The sequence below is a fragment of the Leiobunum rupestre genome, chromosome 2, assembly GCF_980474605.1.
Source record: "Leiobunum rupestre chromosome 2, qqLeiRupe1.1.hap1, whole genome shotgun sequence".
Taxonomy (NCBI): domain Eukaryota; kingdom Metazoa; phylum Arthropoda; class Arachnida; order Opiliones; family Sclerosomatidae; genus Leiobunum; species Leiobunum rupestre.
In genome coordinates this window covers 50,218,357-50,238,640 of record NC_143385.1, presented here as the reverse complement: position 1 = coordinate 50,238,640, position 20,284 = coordinate 50,218,357, and the positions used below count along the sequence as shown (strand labels likewise).

General features: G+C 33.7%; 2 protein-coding genes across 3 annotated transcripts; both read right to left on the bottom strand.

The window, feature by feature from the left end:
* Positions 1-5,397: 5,397 nt before the first annotated feature.
* LOC149957803 (uncharacterized) lies at positions 5,398-20,176 on the bottom strand. Of its 2 annotated transcripts, XM_090165742.1 has the most exons (6): positions 19,877-20,176; positions 17,781-17,865; positions 9,216-9,618; positions 8,813-8,971; positions 6,226-6,991; positions 5,398-6,151 (listed from the first exon to the last, which is right to left on the bottom strand). In XM_090165742.1, the coding sequence occupies exons 3-6, from the start codon at positions 9,603-9,605 to the stop codon at positions 6,129-6,131; spliced, it is 1,338 nt and encodes a 445-aa protein (XP_090021868.1). In that variant the 5' UTR covers positions 9,606-9,618; positions 17,781-17,865; positions 19,877-20,176; the 3' UTR covers positions 5,398-6,128. The 2 variants fall into 2 exon arrangements, with proteins under 2 accessions (XP_090021868.1, XP_090021867.1); XM_090165741.1 differs by having other exon boundaries at positions 5,566-6,991; positions 19,877-20,173.
* LOC149957804 (uncharacterized) lies at positions 12,776-17,697 on the bottom strand. The gene is made up of 2 exons (XM_090165740.1): positions 17,361-17,697; positions 12,776-14,366 (listed from the first exon to the last, which is right to left on the bottom strand). The coding sequence occupies exons 1-2, from the start codon at positions 17,562-17,564 to the stop codon at positions 12,942-12,944; spliced, it is 1,629 nt and encodes a 542-aa protein (XP_090021866.1). The 5' UTR covers positions 17,565-17,697; the 3' UTR covers positions 12,776-12,941.
* Positions 20,177-20,284: the final 108 nt, after the last annotated feature.

The following is a 20,284-nucleotide window of genomic DNA, read 5'->3' as shown; positions in this document are numbered from 1 at the left end:
CCTTGCTGAATTTCTTTGTGAATGAATGGCGGAACGAATGTTATAAAGAGACATTTTTTGATTTCAACCTGTACGTTGGACTACTCGATAAATGTTACCATTTTTTTAAACAAGATGACTGTTTAAAACGGGAACAAATTTCTTCTCTTTGCTGCTTTCACGAAGAAGCCGACACTAGAATAATTTTTCACGCCGAACACATTTCTCGAGTGGTATCCAATCCCACAATAGTAGTACGAAGCAATGATACTGACGTTTTCATTATACTTCTAGCTCATAGTCACAAATATGAAACCCACATTTTCATGGAGCTTGGTCTCTCAAGTAGTAATAATCGACGTTTCGTTGATATCAGCAACTTGCAAGAAAAACTCGGCTTGGAGTTGTGTTTAGCCCTACCAGGTTTTCACGCTTTTACAGGATCCGACTACACGTCAGCGTTTTTACGCAAAGGTAAACTCCGACCTCTGTTACTACTTGAAAAGTCTCGAGAGTACCTGTCTACATTTGGAAGCCTTGGCGAGTCAGAGCAACAATCTGATCGTACAGTAAAATCTGTACAATCGTTTGTTTGCCAAATGTATGGAAACGCAAAAATTATGAAGTTGGCGAAGCAAGATATACAATTTTTAACGAAAAATATTCGAATCAAACCTCAGCAAATACCTTCAAAGCAAAAGGAATTGATCCAGGAATGTTGCCGCCATCATTGCCGTCTTTGATAGAACATCTCAAAAGAACCAACTTCGTGACACGTACCTGGAAACACGCTAATGAAGCATTTCCATCCTTGGGAACACGGATGGAATTTAACAGAAAATATTTATCAAATAAAATGGTTTGAAGGTGATCAGATACCTTGCAGTATTACAAATGAACTGGATGAGACGTTTATAGAAGAAGTTATAAATGAAGATTCCGAATGTGAGTCTGAAGATTCGGAAAGTAATATTGAAAATTAATGCTTTTTTTATTTAACAATTACTAGTCACGAAAAAACTTTGTTATTAACAAGTGTAATTTTATTCTAGGCAAGAAAAACTAGTCAATAAATTAAGTAAATTAAATTTAGTTCCATAGAATGTATTTGAATGTTAATATAGAAACAGTTTTTAAACTGATGCGATCGCATTTAAATTTGAATGTTTTTGATTTAAGCAAGAAATTTGCCCTAAGGCGGCAAAACGCCCATTCCGACAAATTTAAGACTATTTTTACCTGAAATCAATCTTTGAGTGTATTGCACCCAACATTTGCAAAAATGTAGCGGCCATTATGACATTATGCGCCCTCTGGTGGCTGAAGGGTCAGGCTGACACTCGTAAGACTATTTTTTTCGAAATCAGCGCCATTTTTCACCTAGAATCGACCTTTCAATTTATTGTAATTGATTTTTGCAAATGCGGCCATTTTGACCTTGAACGCCCTCTGGTGGATGAATGCTCAGGACTCCTTAATTTCCCGTCTTCAACTTGATATATTTTGGTAGAACTGTAGGGTCTATTTTGACATTCTTTTAAAGGCGATTGTAAAGGACTAATGCAAGTGGGTTCTTGTGATAAATTAAAAGTATCCGAATCATTTTCATCAACTGAATCTTCAGACCCCTTTAACATGCCTGTAACGAAATACTCGTCAGGTATTTGAGAAACCGTGTTTGCATTGCTTTGCACGACTCCAGGGTTCTTTCCGAGGATAATCATCCTTATCCATAGCCAACTAAATTATTATGGCGGCAACACGTAGCGTAGTGGAGGGCTAGATGATCACCCTACCCCATTGAACGCGCCAACTAAATTATAGTGTATTTTTAAAATTAAAAATGTAACAGTTTTTAAAATTAAAATGTAAACTTAGTTCCTATTTTGCAAAAGGTAAAAGTATTTTATAATTAGAAATGTAAAAGTATTTTGAAATGAAATTTGTAATTTAATATTTAATAATTTGTATTTTGAAGTTTATCCCCTAGAAAAAAATAAAATTCCATATTATTTGAAATTTAACAGTTTATCCCTTACTCGGGGACAGGTAGCTGCGCCATCTATCGGGAGAAAAACTAACTAGTAGAATATTTCTTAATGCCGCCCCTACTTTGGGGAGCGCGCACGGGCCTTGTATAATTTAGTTGGCTATGCCTTATCCTATAGAGCGCGTTCAATGGGGTAGGGTAATCATCTAGCCCTCCTCGCGTCCTTAACTGCGAAAAAAAGTTGTCGAGGCAGTCCTGGTTCAATCGGTGAGTTAAAATGTAGTCTACGTCGAACTTATTCCGAATATCCCAAAAAAGGTCCTTCATAGATTTGCATGACAGAATTATTCCCTTCTGAAATTGTTGCAATGCATTTTTGCCTATACATCTCGTCTCGCTCATTACTCTGGACATTTCGTCAAGGGTCGGTACTTGTTCTTTCAAATTTACCCCATATCCACATTTTGAGGTTGTGGTGTCTAATCGAACGTAACTATTCATTGTATCAAACCAGCTATTAACTAAATCAATGAAATCTGCAGTTGGATCGGCCCCTCCCTCTTTACGCCCTGCTACTGCTACTTTGTTCGACATGAGTTCGGCGGCTAATCGCACATTTTGTCTATGAGTGTTTGCGCATTTGAAATGTAGATCAGTTAACTTGTGTAAACGTTTCAATTCTTTCTTATCGCCTTGAAAGACATTCAACTAATAAACTAAAGCACGTCTAGCAACAGGCACGCGTTTGTAAACTGTGATCGTTACAGCGGAAAGTTGTAAATCGGGAATAATGGTGGAATTAACGAAATTTGGGTAGGGCTCCATTGTGAAGAAAGAGAGAGGAGATAATTCGAAGAAACCCCCCCCCCTTTTAAAGGGGGTATATGGTTACCGCTTGCCACGGCTTGTTTCCGAAAGTCCGACAACCACTGACGTCAAAACGGGGGAATATCATCTCAATGTTTTCCCCCACCAGTTCTCTCTGGCTCTCCGGCTCAAGTGGGGCTTCTATAGGCCAACCAGCGTTGCCAACCGTACTATAATTATAGTACATTTCGATAATTATACCTTTCGAATTTTTCCGTACTACAATTTCAATCGCGTACTATATAGTACGCTTTTTGCGATAATTGTATTATAGTTTTACTATATTTCCGATATTTGTGCGATAATTTAAGAAATATTAGAAAGTTCCTTTTTGTTTACATAAGAACGGCGTTTCCAGTTTCTTAAGTAGGCTAAGAATTGAAATATTATACTCGGAGTGTTTGGTTTGTTCTCGAAAATACGGCTGACTTGACTAATCAAGCGTGTTGTAGCCTAACGAAAACGAAATATGTTAGTAACGGCCAACTATGATAAAGTGCTACCATGGTATAGCGAGTAATCAAAGCTGGCCGTACTTGTGTACTATAATTTTCTAGGAAATTCGATAATTTTTGGGCTTCGATACTATAATTTCAGTTTTGGGACCTGGCAACGCTGAGGCCAACCTAATAGTGCGTTCAAGCGCTTGTAGGAACCTTGCGGTAATACTACTCCCTTTAAATCCTTTTACCTAAAAACCTTTTTCAAACTAAAATTTGGTATTTGATAAAAAAAATTAATTTGGTCCAAATTTTTAAACGTCGTGCTATTTAGTCATTATCGAAATTCGATCCGACAGAATGATAGTTCCTAAAAACCGACATATTTGGTATTCGCCAAATGTCTAAAAAACACTATTCGCACAGCCCTAGTCATAGAAATCTCATAGGTAACTAGAATGCTGCCGCCTACGGCCGAGCTTGACGCCAGTTCGCCTTGAACCTTCAGCCAATGAGAGGCCGTAGAGTGGTTCCGCCAAGGAGGATAATAATCCTCCTTGGATCCGCTACTATAGCGGGAGATAGGTGACGTCATTCTCTCGGGTGACATTAAATTCTTGGCAGAACCACTCTTTGAGCTCTGATTGGCTGAGATCGAGCTATCGTCTGCCACGGCGTTTGGCCCATTTGCCAGTTACACGGCAGCATTCTAGTTACCTATGAGATTTCTATGGCCCTAGTTATAAATCAACCTGCTTTTAAACGCTGTTTTTTCTGACGTCACGGGTGCGGAAAATATTTTTAGAAGTCTGTGGAAATTGGCCGAAAAACTTAATATCCACCATTTTGACCATAGCCGTCTGTTGTTTTGACTTCTTTTTATAATAATTCAAAGACCGCTTAACCGATTTTGATGAAATTTTCTGTACTTGCTATAAAATGTTTGCTCTTTCTAATGAATCATTAATTATCCATAGCTAAAATTCCGTGCAACCAACACTTAAATAAAATTAACAATGTGTCTGGTGTTCCACAAGGAAGCATCCTAGGCCCGTTGATGTTTAACATATATATCAATAACTACAAATCCTTATCAACCTCAAAATCCTTTGAATACGCTGATGACAATTCCATTTTGAATTCTGACCATGTTACTAATATTAATATTTTAAAAAATAATCTGGAGAGTGACTAACTCCCTTAAAAAGTTTTAGAGGCTAAAAATATGCAGGTCAATCTAGCGAAAACTGTTTTTATGATTTTCTCCCCTCAGCGCTTTAAATCTAGCACTAACTTAATCGAATCCCTCGGAAATACTGGTCTGAAAAGAGTGAAAACATATAAATCTTTAGGGTTGATATTTGATGAGGACCTATCGTGGAAACCACATATAGACTATGTTATTTCAAAAGTCAATAAGCGACTATGGTTGTTAAATCGATTCTTCAAGATCTTGGATATATATAATATCAAGTTATTGCATGACTTATTAATAATGCCAATAATTGATTACGGCAACCTTCTATATATGAACGGACCTAAATTATACATCAGGAAACTTCAAGTAATCCACAATAAATGTGGTAAATTTATGTTGCATAAAAATAGAAGATCATCTGCAACAGAAATGCTTCTAACTTTCATGCTCAGGGTGAATATATCAAAAGTACCAGAATATATTCTGGACTTATTTGAAAAAATGTACATCATAAGTACAGTACTCGTGAGAAACTGACTAACTTCTCTCTGGCCCCTAAGGTCAATAAATTCAGTAAGCAAAATCTGAGTGTCTCTGGGGTAAAATATTGGAATGAACGCCCAGAGATTTAAAAAAAATAGTCAATCATTAGGGAGTTTTCGTCAGAATGCTAAAGACTACGTAATTGGACAATTTTATCATTTTTGGTATATCTCTTAGATTTAATTTAATTTTAATGTAATGGATCCCTCTGTAAAAAAGTTTTTCAACTTAGTAGGATTTATCCAATAAAAGCTTATTAATATTATTATTATTATTATTATGTAAAAAGAGCGCAGGCTTTCTGTATTATAAACATTTATTTAACATTTAGGGTTGTGATCGCTCATCGAACTTAGATATAATACAATATTATCCTGTAATTATATCAGAAGTTTATATTAAAATCCTTTCAGGGGAAGCATAAAATTGACCTTTCTTTGATTTGGTAAATCGAGTTTGAGACATAAGACGAACTTGTATCAACATTTTAGTAATTTTATTTTATAGAAACATCTATTCCATAAGTATCATAAAAGTAGAAGTATGACACTTCCTATAGCGTAATTCGCAAATCGCAAAAGATCTCTAGAGTTCATAGAAATCCGAGCTGGAGAAAATCGCCATTAGATACTACCCGATCACGAATGGGATTCAATATAAACTTCTAATAGTTTATATAATTAAAATTAACATGATGTTATACATTAACAAAATTTTTAATGGTGATTTGTGGGGCTAAATCAGACCTTTGATAAACAGGGATGCAACGGTTTTTTTAAATGATTGCCACTGCATGGATTGATTCCATAATTTGATCCAAGACCACAACACAAAAATATGCTAGCTTAGATTTTGTAAAATATGTTATATTATTAAGTTACCATACTTCTGCGTGCAAACTTGAGTCCTCAAAAATGTGGACTAAAATATTTAATTAAAAACTGTTTTTGCACTCCAGTTAGAAAAATTGTAAAATCAAATGTTTTGAAAAAAAATGATAAATATGGTGGTTGATTTACAGGTTCTAGGAAATTACTGTGGTTCTGATTTGATAGAAAGGCCTAGGTGATCCGGACTTTTTGCTCTTGTTTTCAGAACTTTTTCCAACCAGTCAGGTTCCACTGGAACATTTTCCTGTAATTGCACATTCAATAAATTTGCTTCGAAGCAAATGGGCGTGATCAAAGTGGGATCACTGGTGTCTGCACCATAATCTTCAGATTCCATAATTTGCTCCGAATGCCACTTTCGAATATGGTTCAATAACACATTTCCTCCGTATTTAAACCTGGCACCACAAAATTGGCAATGGTATGGATGCATACCATGGCTGGCTCTGTGACGTTCAATATCTTTTTTACTAGAACAAGTAAAATCACATTCTTTGCAATTATATTTAAACTGCACGGGAGTGCTACTAGAATAAGTTTTTGCCATTCTCGCATTTTGAATTTTATGATGAATCATTTTCAAGTGATTTTCAAGTGCTGAAGCACCTTTGCACACCTCATTACACTCGGGACAGTTTATAGGTTTGTATTTATCGTGAACAGCCTTATGCAATACCATGGAATTTCGAATGTGAGTCTGGAAAATGCATTGCTCGCATTTGAAGATTTTGTGGTGTTTGGGATCGGTTTCTAACGCATTCATAGTGTTTGATTCACAATTTTCAGCATGAATTAGTTTGTGGCGAGAGAGTTGTATGTTGTTAGTCGTCATAAAATCACATTCTTTACATTTATAATTGATTCCCGGATTTACTTCTGAATTGTTCAAGTGAGAAATTTTATGCATGGATAACTGAATACTAGAGGTAGTTGAAAAGTCACATTCTTCACAATTATAGGTTACTGTGGGTTTGGAATTAAATTGTTTCGATTTTTGGTCACTACTTGAAGCGGAATAATCAATGAAGCTAACACCGGATTCCAATATTTCCGTTATTTCTGATGGACAAACTTTTTCATGTATCTGTAAAATGGTACAATTATATACATGGTAGTCATTTGGTTTTGACCTGGCATTTTCCTTAAAAACCTTAATTTTATCAAGTTTCAAATCAGAAATTTTTATGTCATTGGACATCTTAGGTGTTGGCAATACAAAATTTTTAATTTATTTCTTTTTTGGTTCATAACCTTTTGCAAGCAACTGCTGAAGTAATGAGAGTATCATTACAACCCTTACCAAAAAATAAGTTGGATTTTAGTTTGTATTTAGTTTGTATACACATTATTAGTTGATATTGAGTTGGTATTAAGTAGGCTCAAGTTGTCAGCATATTTCAAGTTACTATTAAAGGGGTAATAAGTTGTTATTCAGCTGGTAGGAAAATACTTCTTTTGCTAAGTTTATAATTAGTTGGTTTTTAGTAGTCAGGAAATTACATAATATTTTTAAGTTGGTTTTTAGATGTTTCCCTAATAGGATTTAAGTTGCTTTTAAGTAGTTAAGTGTAAATGTTGATTCTGGTTTAGTTGGAAATAAGTTGAATAATAAAGAGGATTTAAGTTATTTTTAAGTAGGCATTTGTCCCAAATACAAACTGAAAACCAAGTTGAAAAACAAGTTGTCCTAAGTGGTTTTTAGCCAACTTATTTTTTGGTAAGGGTAATATCAATCGTGCTTTGGTGTAGGATAAAATTTGGATTGAAACTCGCTACGATTTAGTTTTAAAATGAAAAATAATTAACTTAGAGGTGAATCGAACTATAAAATAAAAAGATTCAGATCTTAAAATGAAAACTATATTAACGAAGTTGAATTTTTATCCGATTTTCTTGCAACCAACATTGGCAAAACTCAATTTAGTGTTTTCAAAAGCAATTTTACTGAAACCCATTTAACTAAGAGATAAATCATAATTTACTTGTGATATCAAGTGGAGGTTTCATTCAGAAATTGATTCAAATCACCCTAACAGTTAACTGTGATTTCAAAAAGATTCACTGAGAAATCACTAAAATAACAAAAAGGAATTTATGACATACCAATTGTTATATATGACGAAAATAACTTTGTGAATCTACCTAATTACAAAGGAATTGCAGAATGAAATACTCTGTCCAGTAAAAAGTTTACTAGAGGCACCGATACCAGTACTTCGGGCAAATTCTTTGTTAACTGGTTCAACCATGCTTCAGCGCATTCTACCCTTACCAAAAAATAAGTGGTCTAAGAACTATTTAAGTTGGTTTTAAGTTTGTATTTAAGACAAATACCAACTAAAAACCTACTTAAAAACAACTTAACACCAACTAAAAACTTACTTAAAATGTTACTTAATAAAGACCACTTAAAGCCAACTTAAAACTTTCTTAAAATGTTACTTAATAAAGACCACTTAAAGCCAACTTAAAAAATAATATGTAATTTTCTGACTACTAAAAACCAACTAAATACCAACTTAAAGAAAGAGGCATTTTCCCACCAACTTAAAACCAACTTAACTAGTTTACTGAAATATGCTGACCACTTAAAACCAACTTAATATCAACTTAAATGTGAATACCAACTAAAAACCAACTTATTTTTTGGTAAGGGTAAATCTATAACTACATGTAACTTCCAATATTATTTTATCAATTTTCTTTAAATGAACTTAAAATTTCTAAAAAAACCTTTTTATACTCAATTTAAACATTCAATGGTAGTTAGAAAATGACTTTAAAAAATTCATATTTGAAACTTTGGTAGTTTTATAGCAAAAAATGTCCAATTTGACATAAAATTAAGACCATGCATTTTGAAATCGCCTTCCAAAAATGAAACTCTTCAAGGCTGACCAATTACCTGTAAATGTGTCTTATAACCTTGATGGGTACGTAGCATGGCTCCACAAATGTAACATTTAAACGATTTCTTTTTCACATCTTTGTGCTTTTTCTTGTGTTCCTCCAGTTTCCAGGGTGAAAGTGTGAAGTACCCGCAATTTTCACATAAATGTCGTACCTTATTAATGAATTTATATTGTAAAATGCAAATATTATTTTGTAGATAATATATACAGGATGTTCACTAAATAAAAACCATCCAGGGCTAATAATTCAATAACATTTTAAATTATTAACTCTGGATCTTTTTCCGGTGGACACCCTGTATTTAATTTTTAACAACATTAACATTAAGTAATGTTAAATACATAATAATAATATATAATACTATTAATTTCCTGCAATGGTCACACATGTCATACCTTATTAACGTGTTCTTTCTTGTGCTCTTTGAATTTCACTCTATTAGGCAGGGTAACGTAGCATAAGTCACAGTAATATTTTGATGGTCTAACCATAGTATTTGAAGTTGATGGTTTTGTTGTTACTGTAGCAACTCTTTTCGTAAATGTGTCCCCGTTTTCAATTTGTACACTCTCATCTTTGATTTCAGATTTAAACTTAAGAATGTTAGGCCTATATTTGTGGTTATCACTGCGGGAGCACACACTTTGATGTTTTTGGTATTCACTAAGGTTTGGAAAACAACAATAGCATCCTCTACACAAGATAGGTTTAACGTCTTGTTCATGATATGTATTTAACGTTTCATCTGTATCGGAATCATTATGAGGCAAAATTGATTCTTCCATGATATTGTACAGTCTGAAACAAACAAAATCCAATAGTACCAATATATTTTACATGTAAATTAATATTCCAGTAAAATCCAACCAAAACCAAACCAATAGTACCAAAACATTTGCATGATCATTAGTAATTTAGTAATATCCAAGAGTACCCAAAAAATTTACGTAATAAATGGTAAGTCAGTAAAATCCAAACAAACAAAATATAAAAGTAGCAATGTTACATGATAATTGGTAATTGTGTCAAATCTGTCAAGCGACAAATTCTCTAAAACATTTGTACTATATGTTCAAGTGCAGTTTGAATTTTATTCATCTAACAATGGAGACAGCAAATGATAAAAAATGGAGACAGCAAATGATAAAAAATTTAACAAGTGGTTAACTAACAGCAAAAGCGACAGAGATGGCACTTAATATATCCAATAAATATCAGCAAAAGTAAATATGGGGAGAAAGTCTATCAATGCCTTCAGATTTTACCTTCCACCATGCTTGACACCCTTTTTGAAGAGCTAGTGATCACGTGATATTTCTAACCAATAAGGATAGCACATTACGTGCGAAGTAGTGCATTTGTGGTATTCCGGTCCGCGCTCAAGATGAAAATTTTGAATTTTATTCCCTGGCAACCATGTCACCGCCTCGCGATTTCAAATAGTCTCTCTGACAAATGCTGACCATTATTTCCTTCGAAAACGGTTGATTTTAATTAATAATTACTATATCAATTGTAAAATAAACAAAAAAGCTCGTAGCTATAGCTATTATTTCAGTTAAACTTGCCAATTGTTAGGCCTTAACATCGTAGATTTACCAATTAGTCCCGATCTCTGCTCTTAGATGGCACCACGCTCTCCACGATTTAAGCGAGTGTTATTCTAGTTACGGTTTATTTCTTTTCAAAAGTCATGTTATTATTTTTAAAATGTCGCATTTTAGTTTCTATGATATATTTACTTTATTTAGGAACTAAATTAACCAAATTATCGAAAGCAAAAGTTTAATATTCACGTATTTTATAGAGTACTATTTTGCATCGTGGCGCAGTACAACCGATACCTTTGTGTCCCTGTAAAGAGGCGAGGGGGAAGTCATTTCCGAAGCCCAAAAATTTTACCCCTCAAATAAGACGTCGTGCGGTTGAACCCAAGTGCCAGACTTTCTCCCCCTATTTATTTTTGATATCAGGTTATATTTTGTTTATTTTTGAGTTTTAGTCTGGGGGAAAATATCCAACATTTTTTATACTTTATTTTTTCCATTAAATGCGGGAGGAAACATGTGTAAGAAAAATACGCGAAGATAAGATTTTTACCCCTTTAAAGGAATTTTGAGGTCACCCTGCATTCTTGAGATTTGAGCAATGTGATAATTTGTATAACCACTTTTTGAAGTTATCGAAACATAAACCAAATAGCTGAAAATATCAAAATATAAAAAATATCATTATATATATTAAAATATCAAATATGATATTTATCAAAATATAATGATATTTTCCATCTCTGAAAAGTGACATAAGACCCAAAAGTGTGTCAACTCTACCTTTGCGCCCTGTAAAATATCTACTGAGAGCTAGTCTCACAATAGACTACATAACCTACTAGTAGGAATAATACTAGCAACAATATATTTAGTATAAAAATATATTTTTTCTCTTTGATTTACTCGCCCGTAGCCATACGTTCTAAAAAGCCTAACTAGGCGGCACTGGGGTGGATAAAATTTAAAATTTTGACCATGTAGTCTTCACACCCTCTTCCACTCCCACTTTTTACTTCGCAACAATCTCTCATTGAACAATATACCGTACTGACACACTTTTGGGTCTTATGTCGATTTTCGTAATATTAAGTGTAGAGAGCGGTTGGCTCACGTGGCACGAAGTGCTGCCCACCACATTCCTATGTAATTTAACCCGGCAACCTCCGATAAAGGTAATAAAAGTCGCTGGATGACTTGGGCCTAGGGTAGTGAGTATTAGCCTAGCTGATAACTATTATTATTGAAATGGTTGGCAGCCATAATTGAGAAGAAAATAAAGAAAAGATTTCATGTGAGTTATAATAGCTTTATGAATTAAAAGGAGCTAGTTTCCAAAATGCGCAGAAATATACTGTTTCGCCAAAATACATCTTTAAACTAACGCTTATGACATAATGCTAATTTAAAAACTTACCCTGATATTTTTCTACTGATATCTTACACTATAATATTGTATTTACAGGAAATTTTCATGTAATATTAATAGTTCTAAACTTTTGTCTATTGAGTAATGAAACATTGTAGAAACAACGAATCTAATCTATAGCAGGGTTGGGAAAAACCTGGTTTTCATGAGCGTTTTTTTGGTTTAAATCAGGTTTTTTTCAAAACACTGGTTTACATTGCTTTTAAATTGTTTTCTTTGCTTGCGTTAATTCTTTTTAACTGTACATACTGTTCTTAATTTAAGTAAAAAAATTAAAATACCAAGATAATATGCCCAGATGAAAAAATTAACTTTTTTATTTTCTGCTTCTATACTAAAAGGGATTACCCATTGAGTTGGGAATATAGTACTTTCACAATTTATATCTGCTGTGGCTGGGGTCTTGAGGAAACTTTCTTGAAATAATTTACGAACTGAAATAGTTATCATTCCTAGGTGGCATCACCTTTCAAAGAAAATATAATTGGTTTTTAAACGTCATCTGCTAGTTATACTCATTTAATGCTAGTAAATGACGCCACTGACTTATGATAACGGCTTTGGTTCGTACATGATTTTAAGAAAGTGCCCACAGTCATCAAATGCAAAATTTTCGCTCTAGAAAAACTATATTCCCCACTCAATGGGATTACATGCACTTCTTTGACTCTCTTTAACATCTTTGTAAAAGTCTTTAAACTAACACAAATTTAGATACCTTAACTGTGCCTAGCTAGTCGATTAGTATTAGCCAACAACAAACTATAGAACAGCAGTATCGCTTTAAAATGTTTTCAATATTAAAACAATCTAGCCAGAAACAACGTTTAAGTTTATATTATATACAAATATTTTGGCAAAAAAGACGTCATAGTGTTTTGGTACAAATAATTGGTAATGATTTTAAGTGAATAGCAGCCAAGTTAAAAAAAAAACAAAACCTTGGTTTAAACAAGCCAACCCTGATCTGAAAAGTCATTAAATTGTTTAAGTTTTTAAAATTAGATAGAGACAATGGTAAAAATTGAGGTACGCGCCTATTTAAATATTTAATTTATAGTACTTTGTGTACACTTTCGAAGTACTTTTTAAACCACTTTTAGATAATTTTGCTTTTATACCCCTAGTTTGAACAACAAAATTTTTCAATATTTTTTCTTAACTGAAAACACTTTGTGTACACTTTCCAAGTGTTTTTTTAAAACTTCGGCATTTTTGCAGGTAATGTCACAGTACACACAGTTAGCTGGCTTATATTTCGTATGAGTTTCCTTATGTTTGGACAAGCAAGATTTTGAAGTAGTTGTGTAAATGCACTCATCACAATGTAATTTATCGCTTTCTTGAGATGACCCAGGTCGAGAGAGGTAATTTTCATTTGAGGTCTTAACCTGTTCCATATCACATTCAGAACTATCATTTTGAGGATTACTATTATTTAACATTTTCTCCACAGATGTTGGCAGACTTTTTTGTGTGTTATGACTATTTAAAAGGTGCAGACCAAAATCCAGTGAGGCGTTGAAGGTTTCTTTACATCTATGACAAGTCCAAGTTCTCTTGGGCTTCTGTACAACTTTATGAGCCTTTCTCATATGGATATTGAACGATTCTTGGCTTAAAAATTTCACTTGGCACAGTTTGCAATTAATCGTTTGAATTGAATGAATGTTTTTGTGTAGGATTAGGAGGTACGGATCCCGAGTTTTAAAAGTGCAGGTGTTGCATGCTTTAAGAAACTCTTTGGGGCAATTATCAGTATCAACAATAAGAGTGTGTACTTTGATATGGCTCAAAAACGCCGCTTTAGTGTCAACAAACCTGTTGCACATATCACATTGAAAAAACCTTTTGTCACTATGCATCTTTAACTTGTGTTCCTTGAGGCGCGTTGTATTTCGAAAGCAAAGGTCACATTCATCACAGTTAAAAAGTTCATTATTATTAGGCTTCTCATTGTCACTAAGGGTTTTAGTTACATTTTTATTCTTGACATGAGAGGAGGCAGTTTCACCTAACTTGCTACAACCCTGAATTGCGATATTAGGCCTTGATAAAGTTTCATTGTTTGGTCTACATTCAATTTTAGACTTCTTAGCGGCTGAGGGTTTGTCATGTGGTAATAAGTAAGTTTCCAAATCATTTTGATGCCGTGCAGTAACTTGTTGGAATGAATTTGATGGGCCAGGTTCTGCATTAAGATTCGATATTTGAAATGAATTGGATTGTCCAAGGTCTGCGTTGCGGTGTTGTTTTTCAAAATAATTTGATGGTCCAAGTTCAGTATTGTAATTCAACTGTTTAAATGAATTGTTTGATTCAGATTCTACATTGATATTTGCCTGTTTGTTAGATTCCTTAGTTTCAGATTTCTTATCAATTTCTTCTACCACAATATTTATGGGTTTAACATCAATTTTTTTCAACGATGTAGGTTCTATTATCACTGGAATAGGAGCTACCGGATGATTTAAACAGTGTATGGTCAACTCATTTTCATCTCTAAAACCCATTGAGCATTTATGGCACGTAAGTGTTTCAACATCCATTTCCAATTTGTACCAGTAGCCCTGTAATAAATAAATTCTAATAGTATTTATAGTCTGTTGTCTGTATAACAAAACACAACCAAAATATTGGAAGGGAATTTGGTAGGCATGTGCGAGCCTTGATTTTTGGGTTTCGAGTCGAGCTTCGAGTATTAAAAATTTCACTTTTCGAGTATCGAGCCGAGCTTTAACATCTTACCGAGCTTTCGAGCTTTTAGGCATAGCTTAAAATGTGGTTTCGAGTACTCGAAGAATTAGGCTTAGTTTAAAAAGAGTTTCGAGTACTTGGATAATTACTAAGACCTAGCTTTATAAAGGGGGTTTCGAGTACTCAGTGATAGATTTAGCTTAAAAAGGCTCTGAATAATTGGGTTTATTAAGTAAAACATTAAATAAATAAACTATATTTATTAATTACTGCCAGAGCTTTTACGTTTATTTGAAGCCATATTTGAGAAGTCTAAATTAATAACTGGCCATACAAGGGATTACAACAATAAAATAGTGGACTGATGAACCACCAAAAAACTAACAATAAACAGCTAGGGCACTACACGTAATGTAACTTACGGTTTTAGTTTCATTTTCTATATTTAAAATTGGTGACCAATCAGAAATAACTAGGACTTGTACCTCACCCAATAAGAAATCATTAGGCGGGACTATATATATTTTTTTGTAACTTTTCCCGCCATTTTTATAAGCTCGCGAGTAGTGCCTTGGTAAGAAAAATAGTTTCGAGTACTCTAAATTTAAGCCTAGGCCTCGATTTGAGGCTCGAACCTTTTTCGAGCTTTTCAAAAAATGATTTTCGAGCTTCGAGCCGAGTACTCGGCTTGAAGCTCGATCGAGTACTCGAACAAAATCGAGTACTCGCACATGCCTAGAATTTGGTTAAAACAGATTTGGTTACATCTGAAGTGCACACCAAAATATTATATCATTTACAAAAATACATTTATAGGTCTCAATAGTAAACACATTCAAAATATACTTGATAAGATGTTTAATCATAATTAAATTATTCATAAATGTCTATCTACATATACCAAAGTGACATAACACCCAAAGTGTGTCAGCCCTACCTTTGTACCTTTTGAAATACATACTGAAAGCTAGTCTCAACATCGACTTCAAAAGCCAACTACATGACTTTCTACTAGATGCGTTCTCTTTGGTCTATGGACTACTTTGCCTTGACACTATTTTATCTCTTCCCTTCACTCTCGTATAGAGATACATTCTAAAACGCCACACTTGGTGGCACTGGAGTTAACCCCTCTCCTAAATTATTTTTACTTCGCAATGATCGCTCAATAACAAAATGTAGAGTTCTGGCACACTTTTTGGTCTTATGTCACTTTTGCCTATACCAATAATGTTATTGGTTTAAAACCTTCCGCAGGCTCACACTGCTTTTCCAAAATACATTTCAAAAGAAAAAAAACTGCTGGAGACATTATATTACCTTTCTATATTGTAGAAACTATACACTGGGAATATATATGATTTACTAATATTAAACAAAATTTATAAACTTCCCTTACGTATTGTAATTTTTTCATTTTATATTGTTAAACCAAGTAATACATAGTACATATTTTCAGGTAGTTCTTCGAGGAATATTTTTGGGTTGTTGATAAATACACACCTATTAGAATCTGAATCAAAACATAACTTTTAGGACCTACATTAATGGCTCTCTCTCCCAATAGGCCTGTTGAAAGCAATAAGAACAACACTTAATTACCAAAAAATAAGTTGGATTTCAGTTTGTATTTAGTTTGTATACACATTATTAGTTGATATTAACTTGGTATTAAGTAAGCTGAAGTTGTCAGCATATTTCAAGTTACTAGTTGAAGGGGTAATAAGTTGTTATTCAGTTGGTACTTGGTAGGAAAATACTTCTTTTGATAAGTTTGTAATTCGTTGGTTTTTAGTAGTCAGGAAGTTACATATTATTTTTAAGTTGGTTTTAAGTAGTTAAATGTAAAAGTTGATTCTGGTTTAGTTGGAAATAAGTTGATTAATAAAGACGATTTAAGTTATTTTTTAGTAGGCATTTGTCCCAAATACAAACTGAAAACCAAGTTGAAATACAAGTTGTCGTAAGTGGTTTTTAGCCAACTTATTTTTTGGTAAGGGAAGAAATAACTCAAATACTTCCACTCATAGTATGGTCAAGAATGAATCTATTAATACTATGGAAGAATGACTATGTTCAAACAATTTTAAGCGTTGTTCAATATTCAACTCATGCTCAAAAACTAAGCTCTTTCCCCTATAAAAATAAAATCAGGCCAGTACAAGCAGCTCCTAAAATAATTAAACTTTTTTCCAACTGAGAGGTGTTAGTATCGTAGCTTCCACATTTCCTACCACTCTTGTTCAGCTTTCAATGTGTAGCCAACATATGATTGGCTAGTTCGAATTTCAGAAAATAAAGAGTGGATTAGGATAAGTTTATTCGTGTTCAAATCTGTGATCCAGTGTTGAAAAACCGAACATCAACGCACTTTGATAGCCTTAAGTAGTTTGTATTCTTTATTCCCGGGATCAGCTTTATAATTTAACTTGGACAGATAAGATTTCTTAAGAAATTAAAGAAACAGAGGTAATGTCCGTTGATGAAATCTTTTACAGCCACGGACATAAGTACAGATTGCAATGATACGAATGTTTCTTAGATTTGTTTCATAGAATTTTTGCAATTTCATTTTAAAATTTTTTTGCATTAACACCCATATGCAGTCTTTCAATATTTTCATCAGTTTTTATCAATGAACCTATTTTCTGATACTGGTATCAGAGTTCTCGGTAATGAGTTTTAACTGTTGTACAGCATTGGATTTGGAATTAAGCTTGACGTGTTTCTTGCTTGATAATGGGTTTCAAATGAAATCATGTGTTTCTTGTACAGTTTTTATGAGATAGCAAGTTGAATATACCACAAATCAATTTTACATCTTTTAGACAGTGTTTGAGCTTAGTGTTTAATAAGCAGTTGCTTACTTGGAAAATGCACACCACCACTATTGGTTTGAACAGGCTGTGACTTTGTTTATGTTCCGCCAGGCTACCTTTGTCAATTGTAGCATACAGACAATAGCTATATTTCAGGAGACATTTAGTCGCTTCCTTTCCAACAGCTTCAGATCTACGCAAGTTCATGCCCGTATTCAATTTCTCAAAGTGTTCGTTCCACATACGTTGCATATGAAACTTCTCTCTTTACCAAGTTTCTGGGTTAATTTATGGCTATCAAGCATAAAGATGCATTCTTCAAAGTAACTACATTTTTGGCACTTGTACCAAGTTATTTTGTCATTATACATTTCAATACATATATATTAATGTATATTAATTGCTAAACTACTTCAAAGTTCATATAACATATTTCAAACTAATGCTTAGATTACGAGATTTGTTTACCTAATTTAATGAATGTTGAGTTAAGATCTTGCACTGATGTTTACAGAAATTATGAAAATGCTTTCCTTTGAACTTTACCATCAATCTGAAACACAAAATTATTTTATGTAAATTGATTAAATGTTATGTTAAGATGTAATTTTTCATTTAATTCTTGAATATTTGGTATGAGCTATAACAAGAATGTATTAATTAAAGGGAATATAACCTGCAAAGCCATCTTTATGGAAGATCCCTTCAATATTTCAAATTTCCCTGCACAGTGGCGCCAAACATTTCTAATGCCAAAGGCAAGAGCGGCCAAAGCTGCAAGCGTTGGTGTTCCACACCAAATACCTGAGGTTATATTCCCTTTAATACTTTACGAAAAATTACTATGCTGGGTAGATCCAAGGGCAACTTGGCTTAAGTTTTCCTCAGCACAAGGGGGGAAAGAAAACCATCACCAGTGCACTTCAATCCCATCCTGAAATAGTAATTTTAAGCAAGCGATTGAGACACTGGGTTGGTTGATTTTTTTTTAGGGAAGGAGCTTTCTTTTCAGGATTGAGAGGGATTGGGAACAATGATAAAGTCATTCTCTCCAAGTATAAATTAATACATTCTTGGCTATAATGTGTTAGAATTAATTGAGACAGCTTGACCATAGTAAAAATGTATTCATGCTAACAGAGAATATGTGGGCAGCACCCTGTTGACCTTGTCATTTCCAGAAGAAAAACCACTCTGTATAATTTATCCCCTTTCTCCAAAAAAATTGGGGGGGACTGGAACCTAGGAGCAACAAACACAAGGAGAACGCAGCTAGCCTTTAAACACGCTAACAGGTTGTGTACAAATTTCATTGGACGAGCGTCACGAGCCTTTACGCTGAATGTTTTACGGGCGGGGGGAAGACAATTTCCAAATTTTCCCCTTCCAACGGCAGCAGGCGCAAAAGCGTCTAGCCAATGAAAAATGTACACAAGAAAATCCACGACTTTTGACGGGTTGCGTTCTCCTTGTGTGGGGTGTTGTGTTTGTTGCTCCTAGCTGGAACAATCACAGGCTATCACTCCGTGTAGGCAAAGAATAAATAGCACATATTCTCAGTTCACCTGCTGAATACATTCTTGACCCAGAAAATCACTGCTGTAACTTTTAAAATTATTTACAATTGAAATTTAAATTGACTACAAATTGAGCTTCAATTTAAAAAAAAAACATTACGGATTCAAGAGTTAGTATATTATCTAGCAGATGACTCACATGAGTAGTCAACATTTATGGCCCCTTTCAAGCTATTTTAGGGACTGCGACTTGGAGATTTTTATTTCCTTTGTATACTATTGAATTGAAAATGGAACATGCAAATTGACATGTTTGTCACAAAAAAGATTTTTATGTTTTAAAAAATTGAAAAGATATGAGAACCATTGAAATATGATTTAGAATTTCGCTAATTGTGAATACCTTTTTACCTCAGAACACTAATCAAATCCTTTAGGATAACATTACTTGTTGATTTACTTTCAATTTGTTAATTTGTGTGAAACAATTGGTGATTCCACAAAACAATAAAAAAATTAAATTTGTGTTTTTCTTTGCGTCACAGGCTTAAGCATTTTAGTACTTTATTGGCACTACCATTTTGCATATGAACTTAAAATATCAAAACCTTTATCAACTCTAGCATGTGCTCTCTTATCTTTAATAACTATAGCCAGTGAAAAAACATTTGCAAGTGATTTCCTGTATTTTATAGAAACACCTATTACTAATTATTACTTTAAAAAAAAATTCATCCTTTTAAACTTGTTTCCTCTTTCTGACAACAGTTATTATGCATCAATTCCAAATGAATAAAAACCTATGAAATATGTGGCCTATCAAATCTTGGTACTATATTAGTCAAATATTTTTAAGAATCTAGAGCATTAAAGAAGTAAGATTTCTTCTTTATTTTGAACTTTCCAACTTTCAGTCAAAATTGTATGTCTTAGGCTTCCCCAATAAGGCTTGATTGCCAATTGGTCGTACACTCTTTCCATTTGCGAGTGTTTTTAACCCTACCCCTCAAAATGTAATCCATCTCACCGAATCACTGAACAACATACCTTGGCTAGTAATGCCAAAACCAAGGCTTGGTATATCTCTCAGAGTTTTCGAAATTTGCAGGCAATTTAGTTCTGTAACTTCTGTAAACCATTATTTTAAGAAGTCACAATGACAGTTAAGGTTCATTCAACAGAACCAATTAAGAAAAGGGTCTTCCAAGTGCACTCTTTTCATTAATACAATCACAAAAAATACCCGATTAAATATACCAAAGGAAGGCGTAGACCACGTAATTACTGTAACTTCTGTAAGCCCTTACCAGAGCTGCCAGATAATTTTACCTCTACCGCCCAACAGCTCTTCAAAGAAGTCCAATTTCCAGCCCAATTTAAAATAGGCCATATTTTATAAACAAGCCCAAATTCTATACACTCTTTTACGAAGTCGGCCATTTCATTACTTTTCAT

Coding starts and splice junctions, on each gene's coding strand:
- LOC149957803 (XM_090165741.1), bottom strand. CDS start 9,605: ATGGAAGAATCAATTTTGCCTCATAATGATTCCGATACAGATGAAACG. Junction 8,972..9,215: donor AGAAAGAACACGTTAATAAG/GTATGACATGTG, acceptor TTCATTAATAAG/GTACGACATTTATGTGAAAA. Junction 6,992..8,812: donor GTTATAAGACACATTTACAG/GTAATTGGTCAG, acceptor ACCATTTTACAG/ATACATGAAAAAGTTTGTCC.
- LOC149957804 (XM_090165740.1), bottom strand. CDS start 17,564: ATGCAACGTATGTGGAACGAACACTTTGAGAAATTGAATACGGGCATG. Junction 14,367..17,360: donor TGGTGGTGTGCATTTTCCAA/GTAAGCAACTGC, acceptor TATTTATTACAG/GGCTACTGGTACAAATTGGA.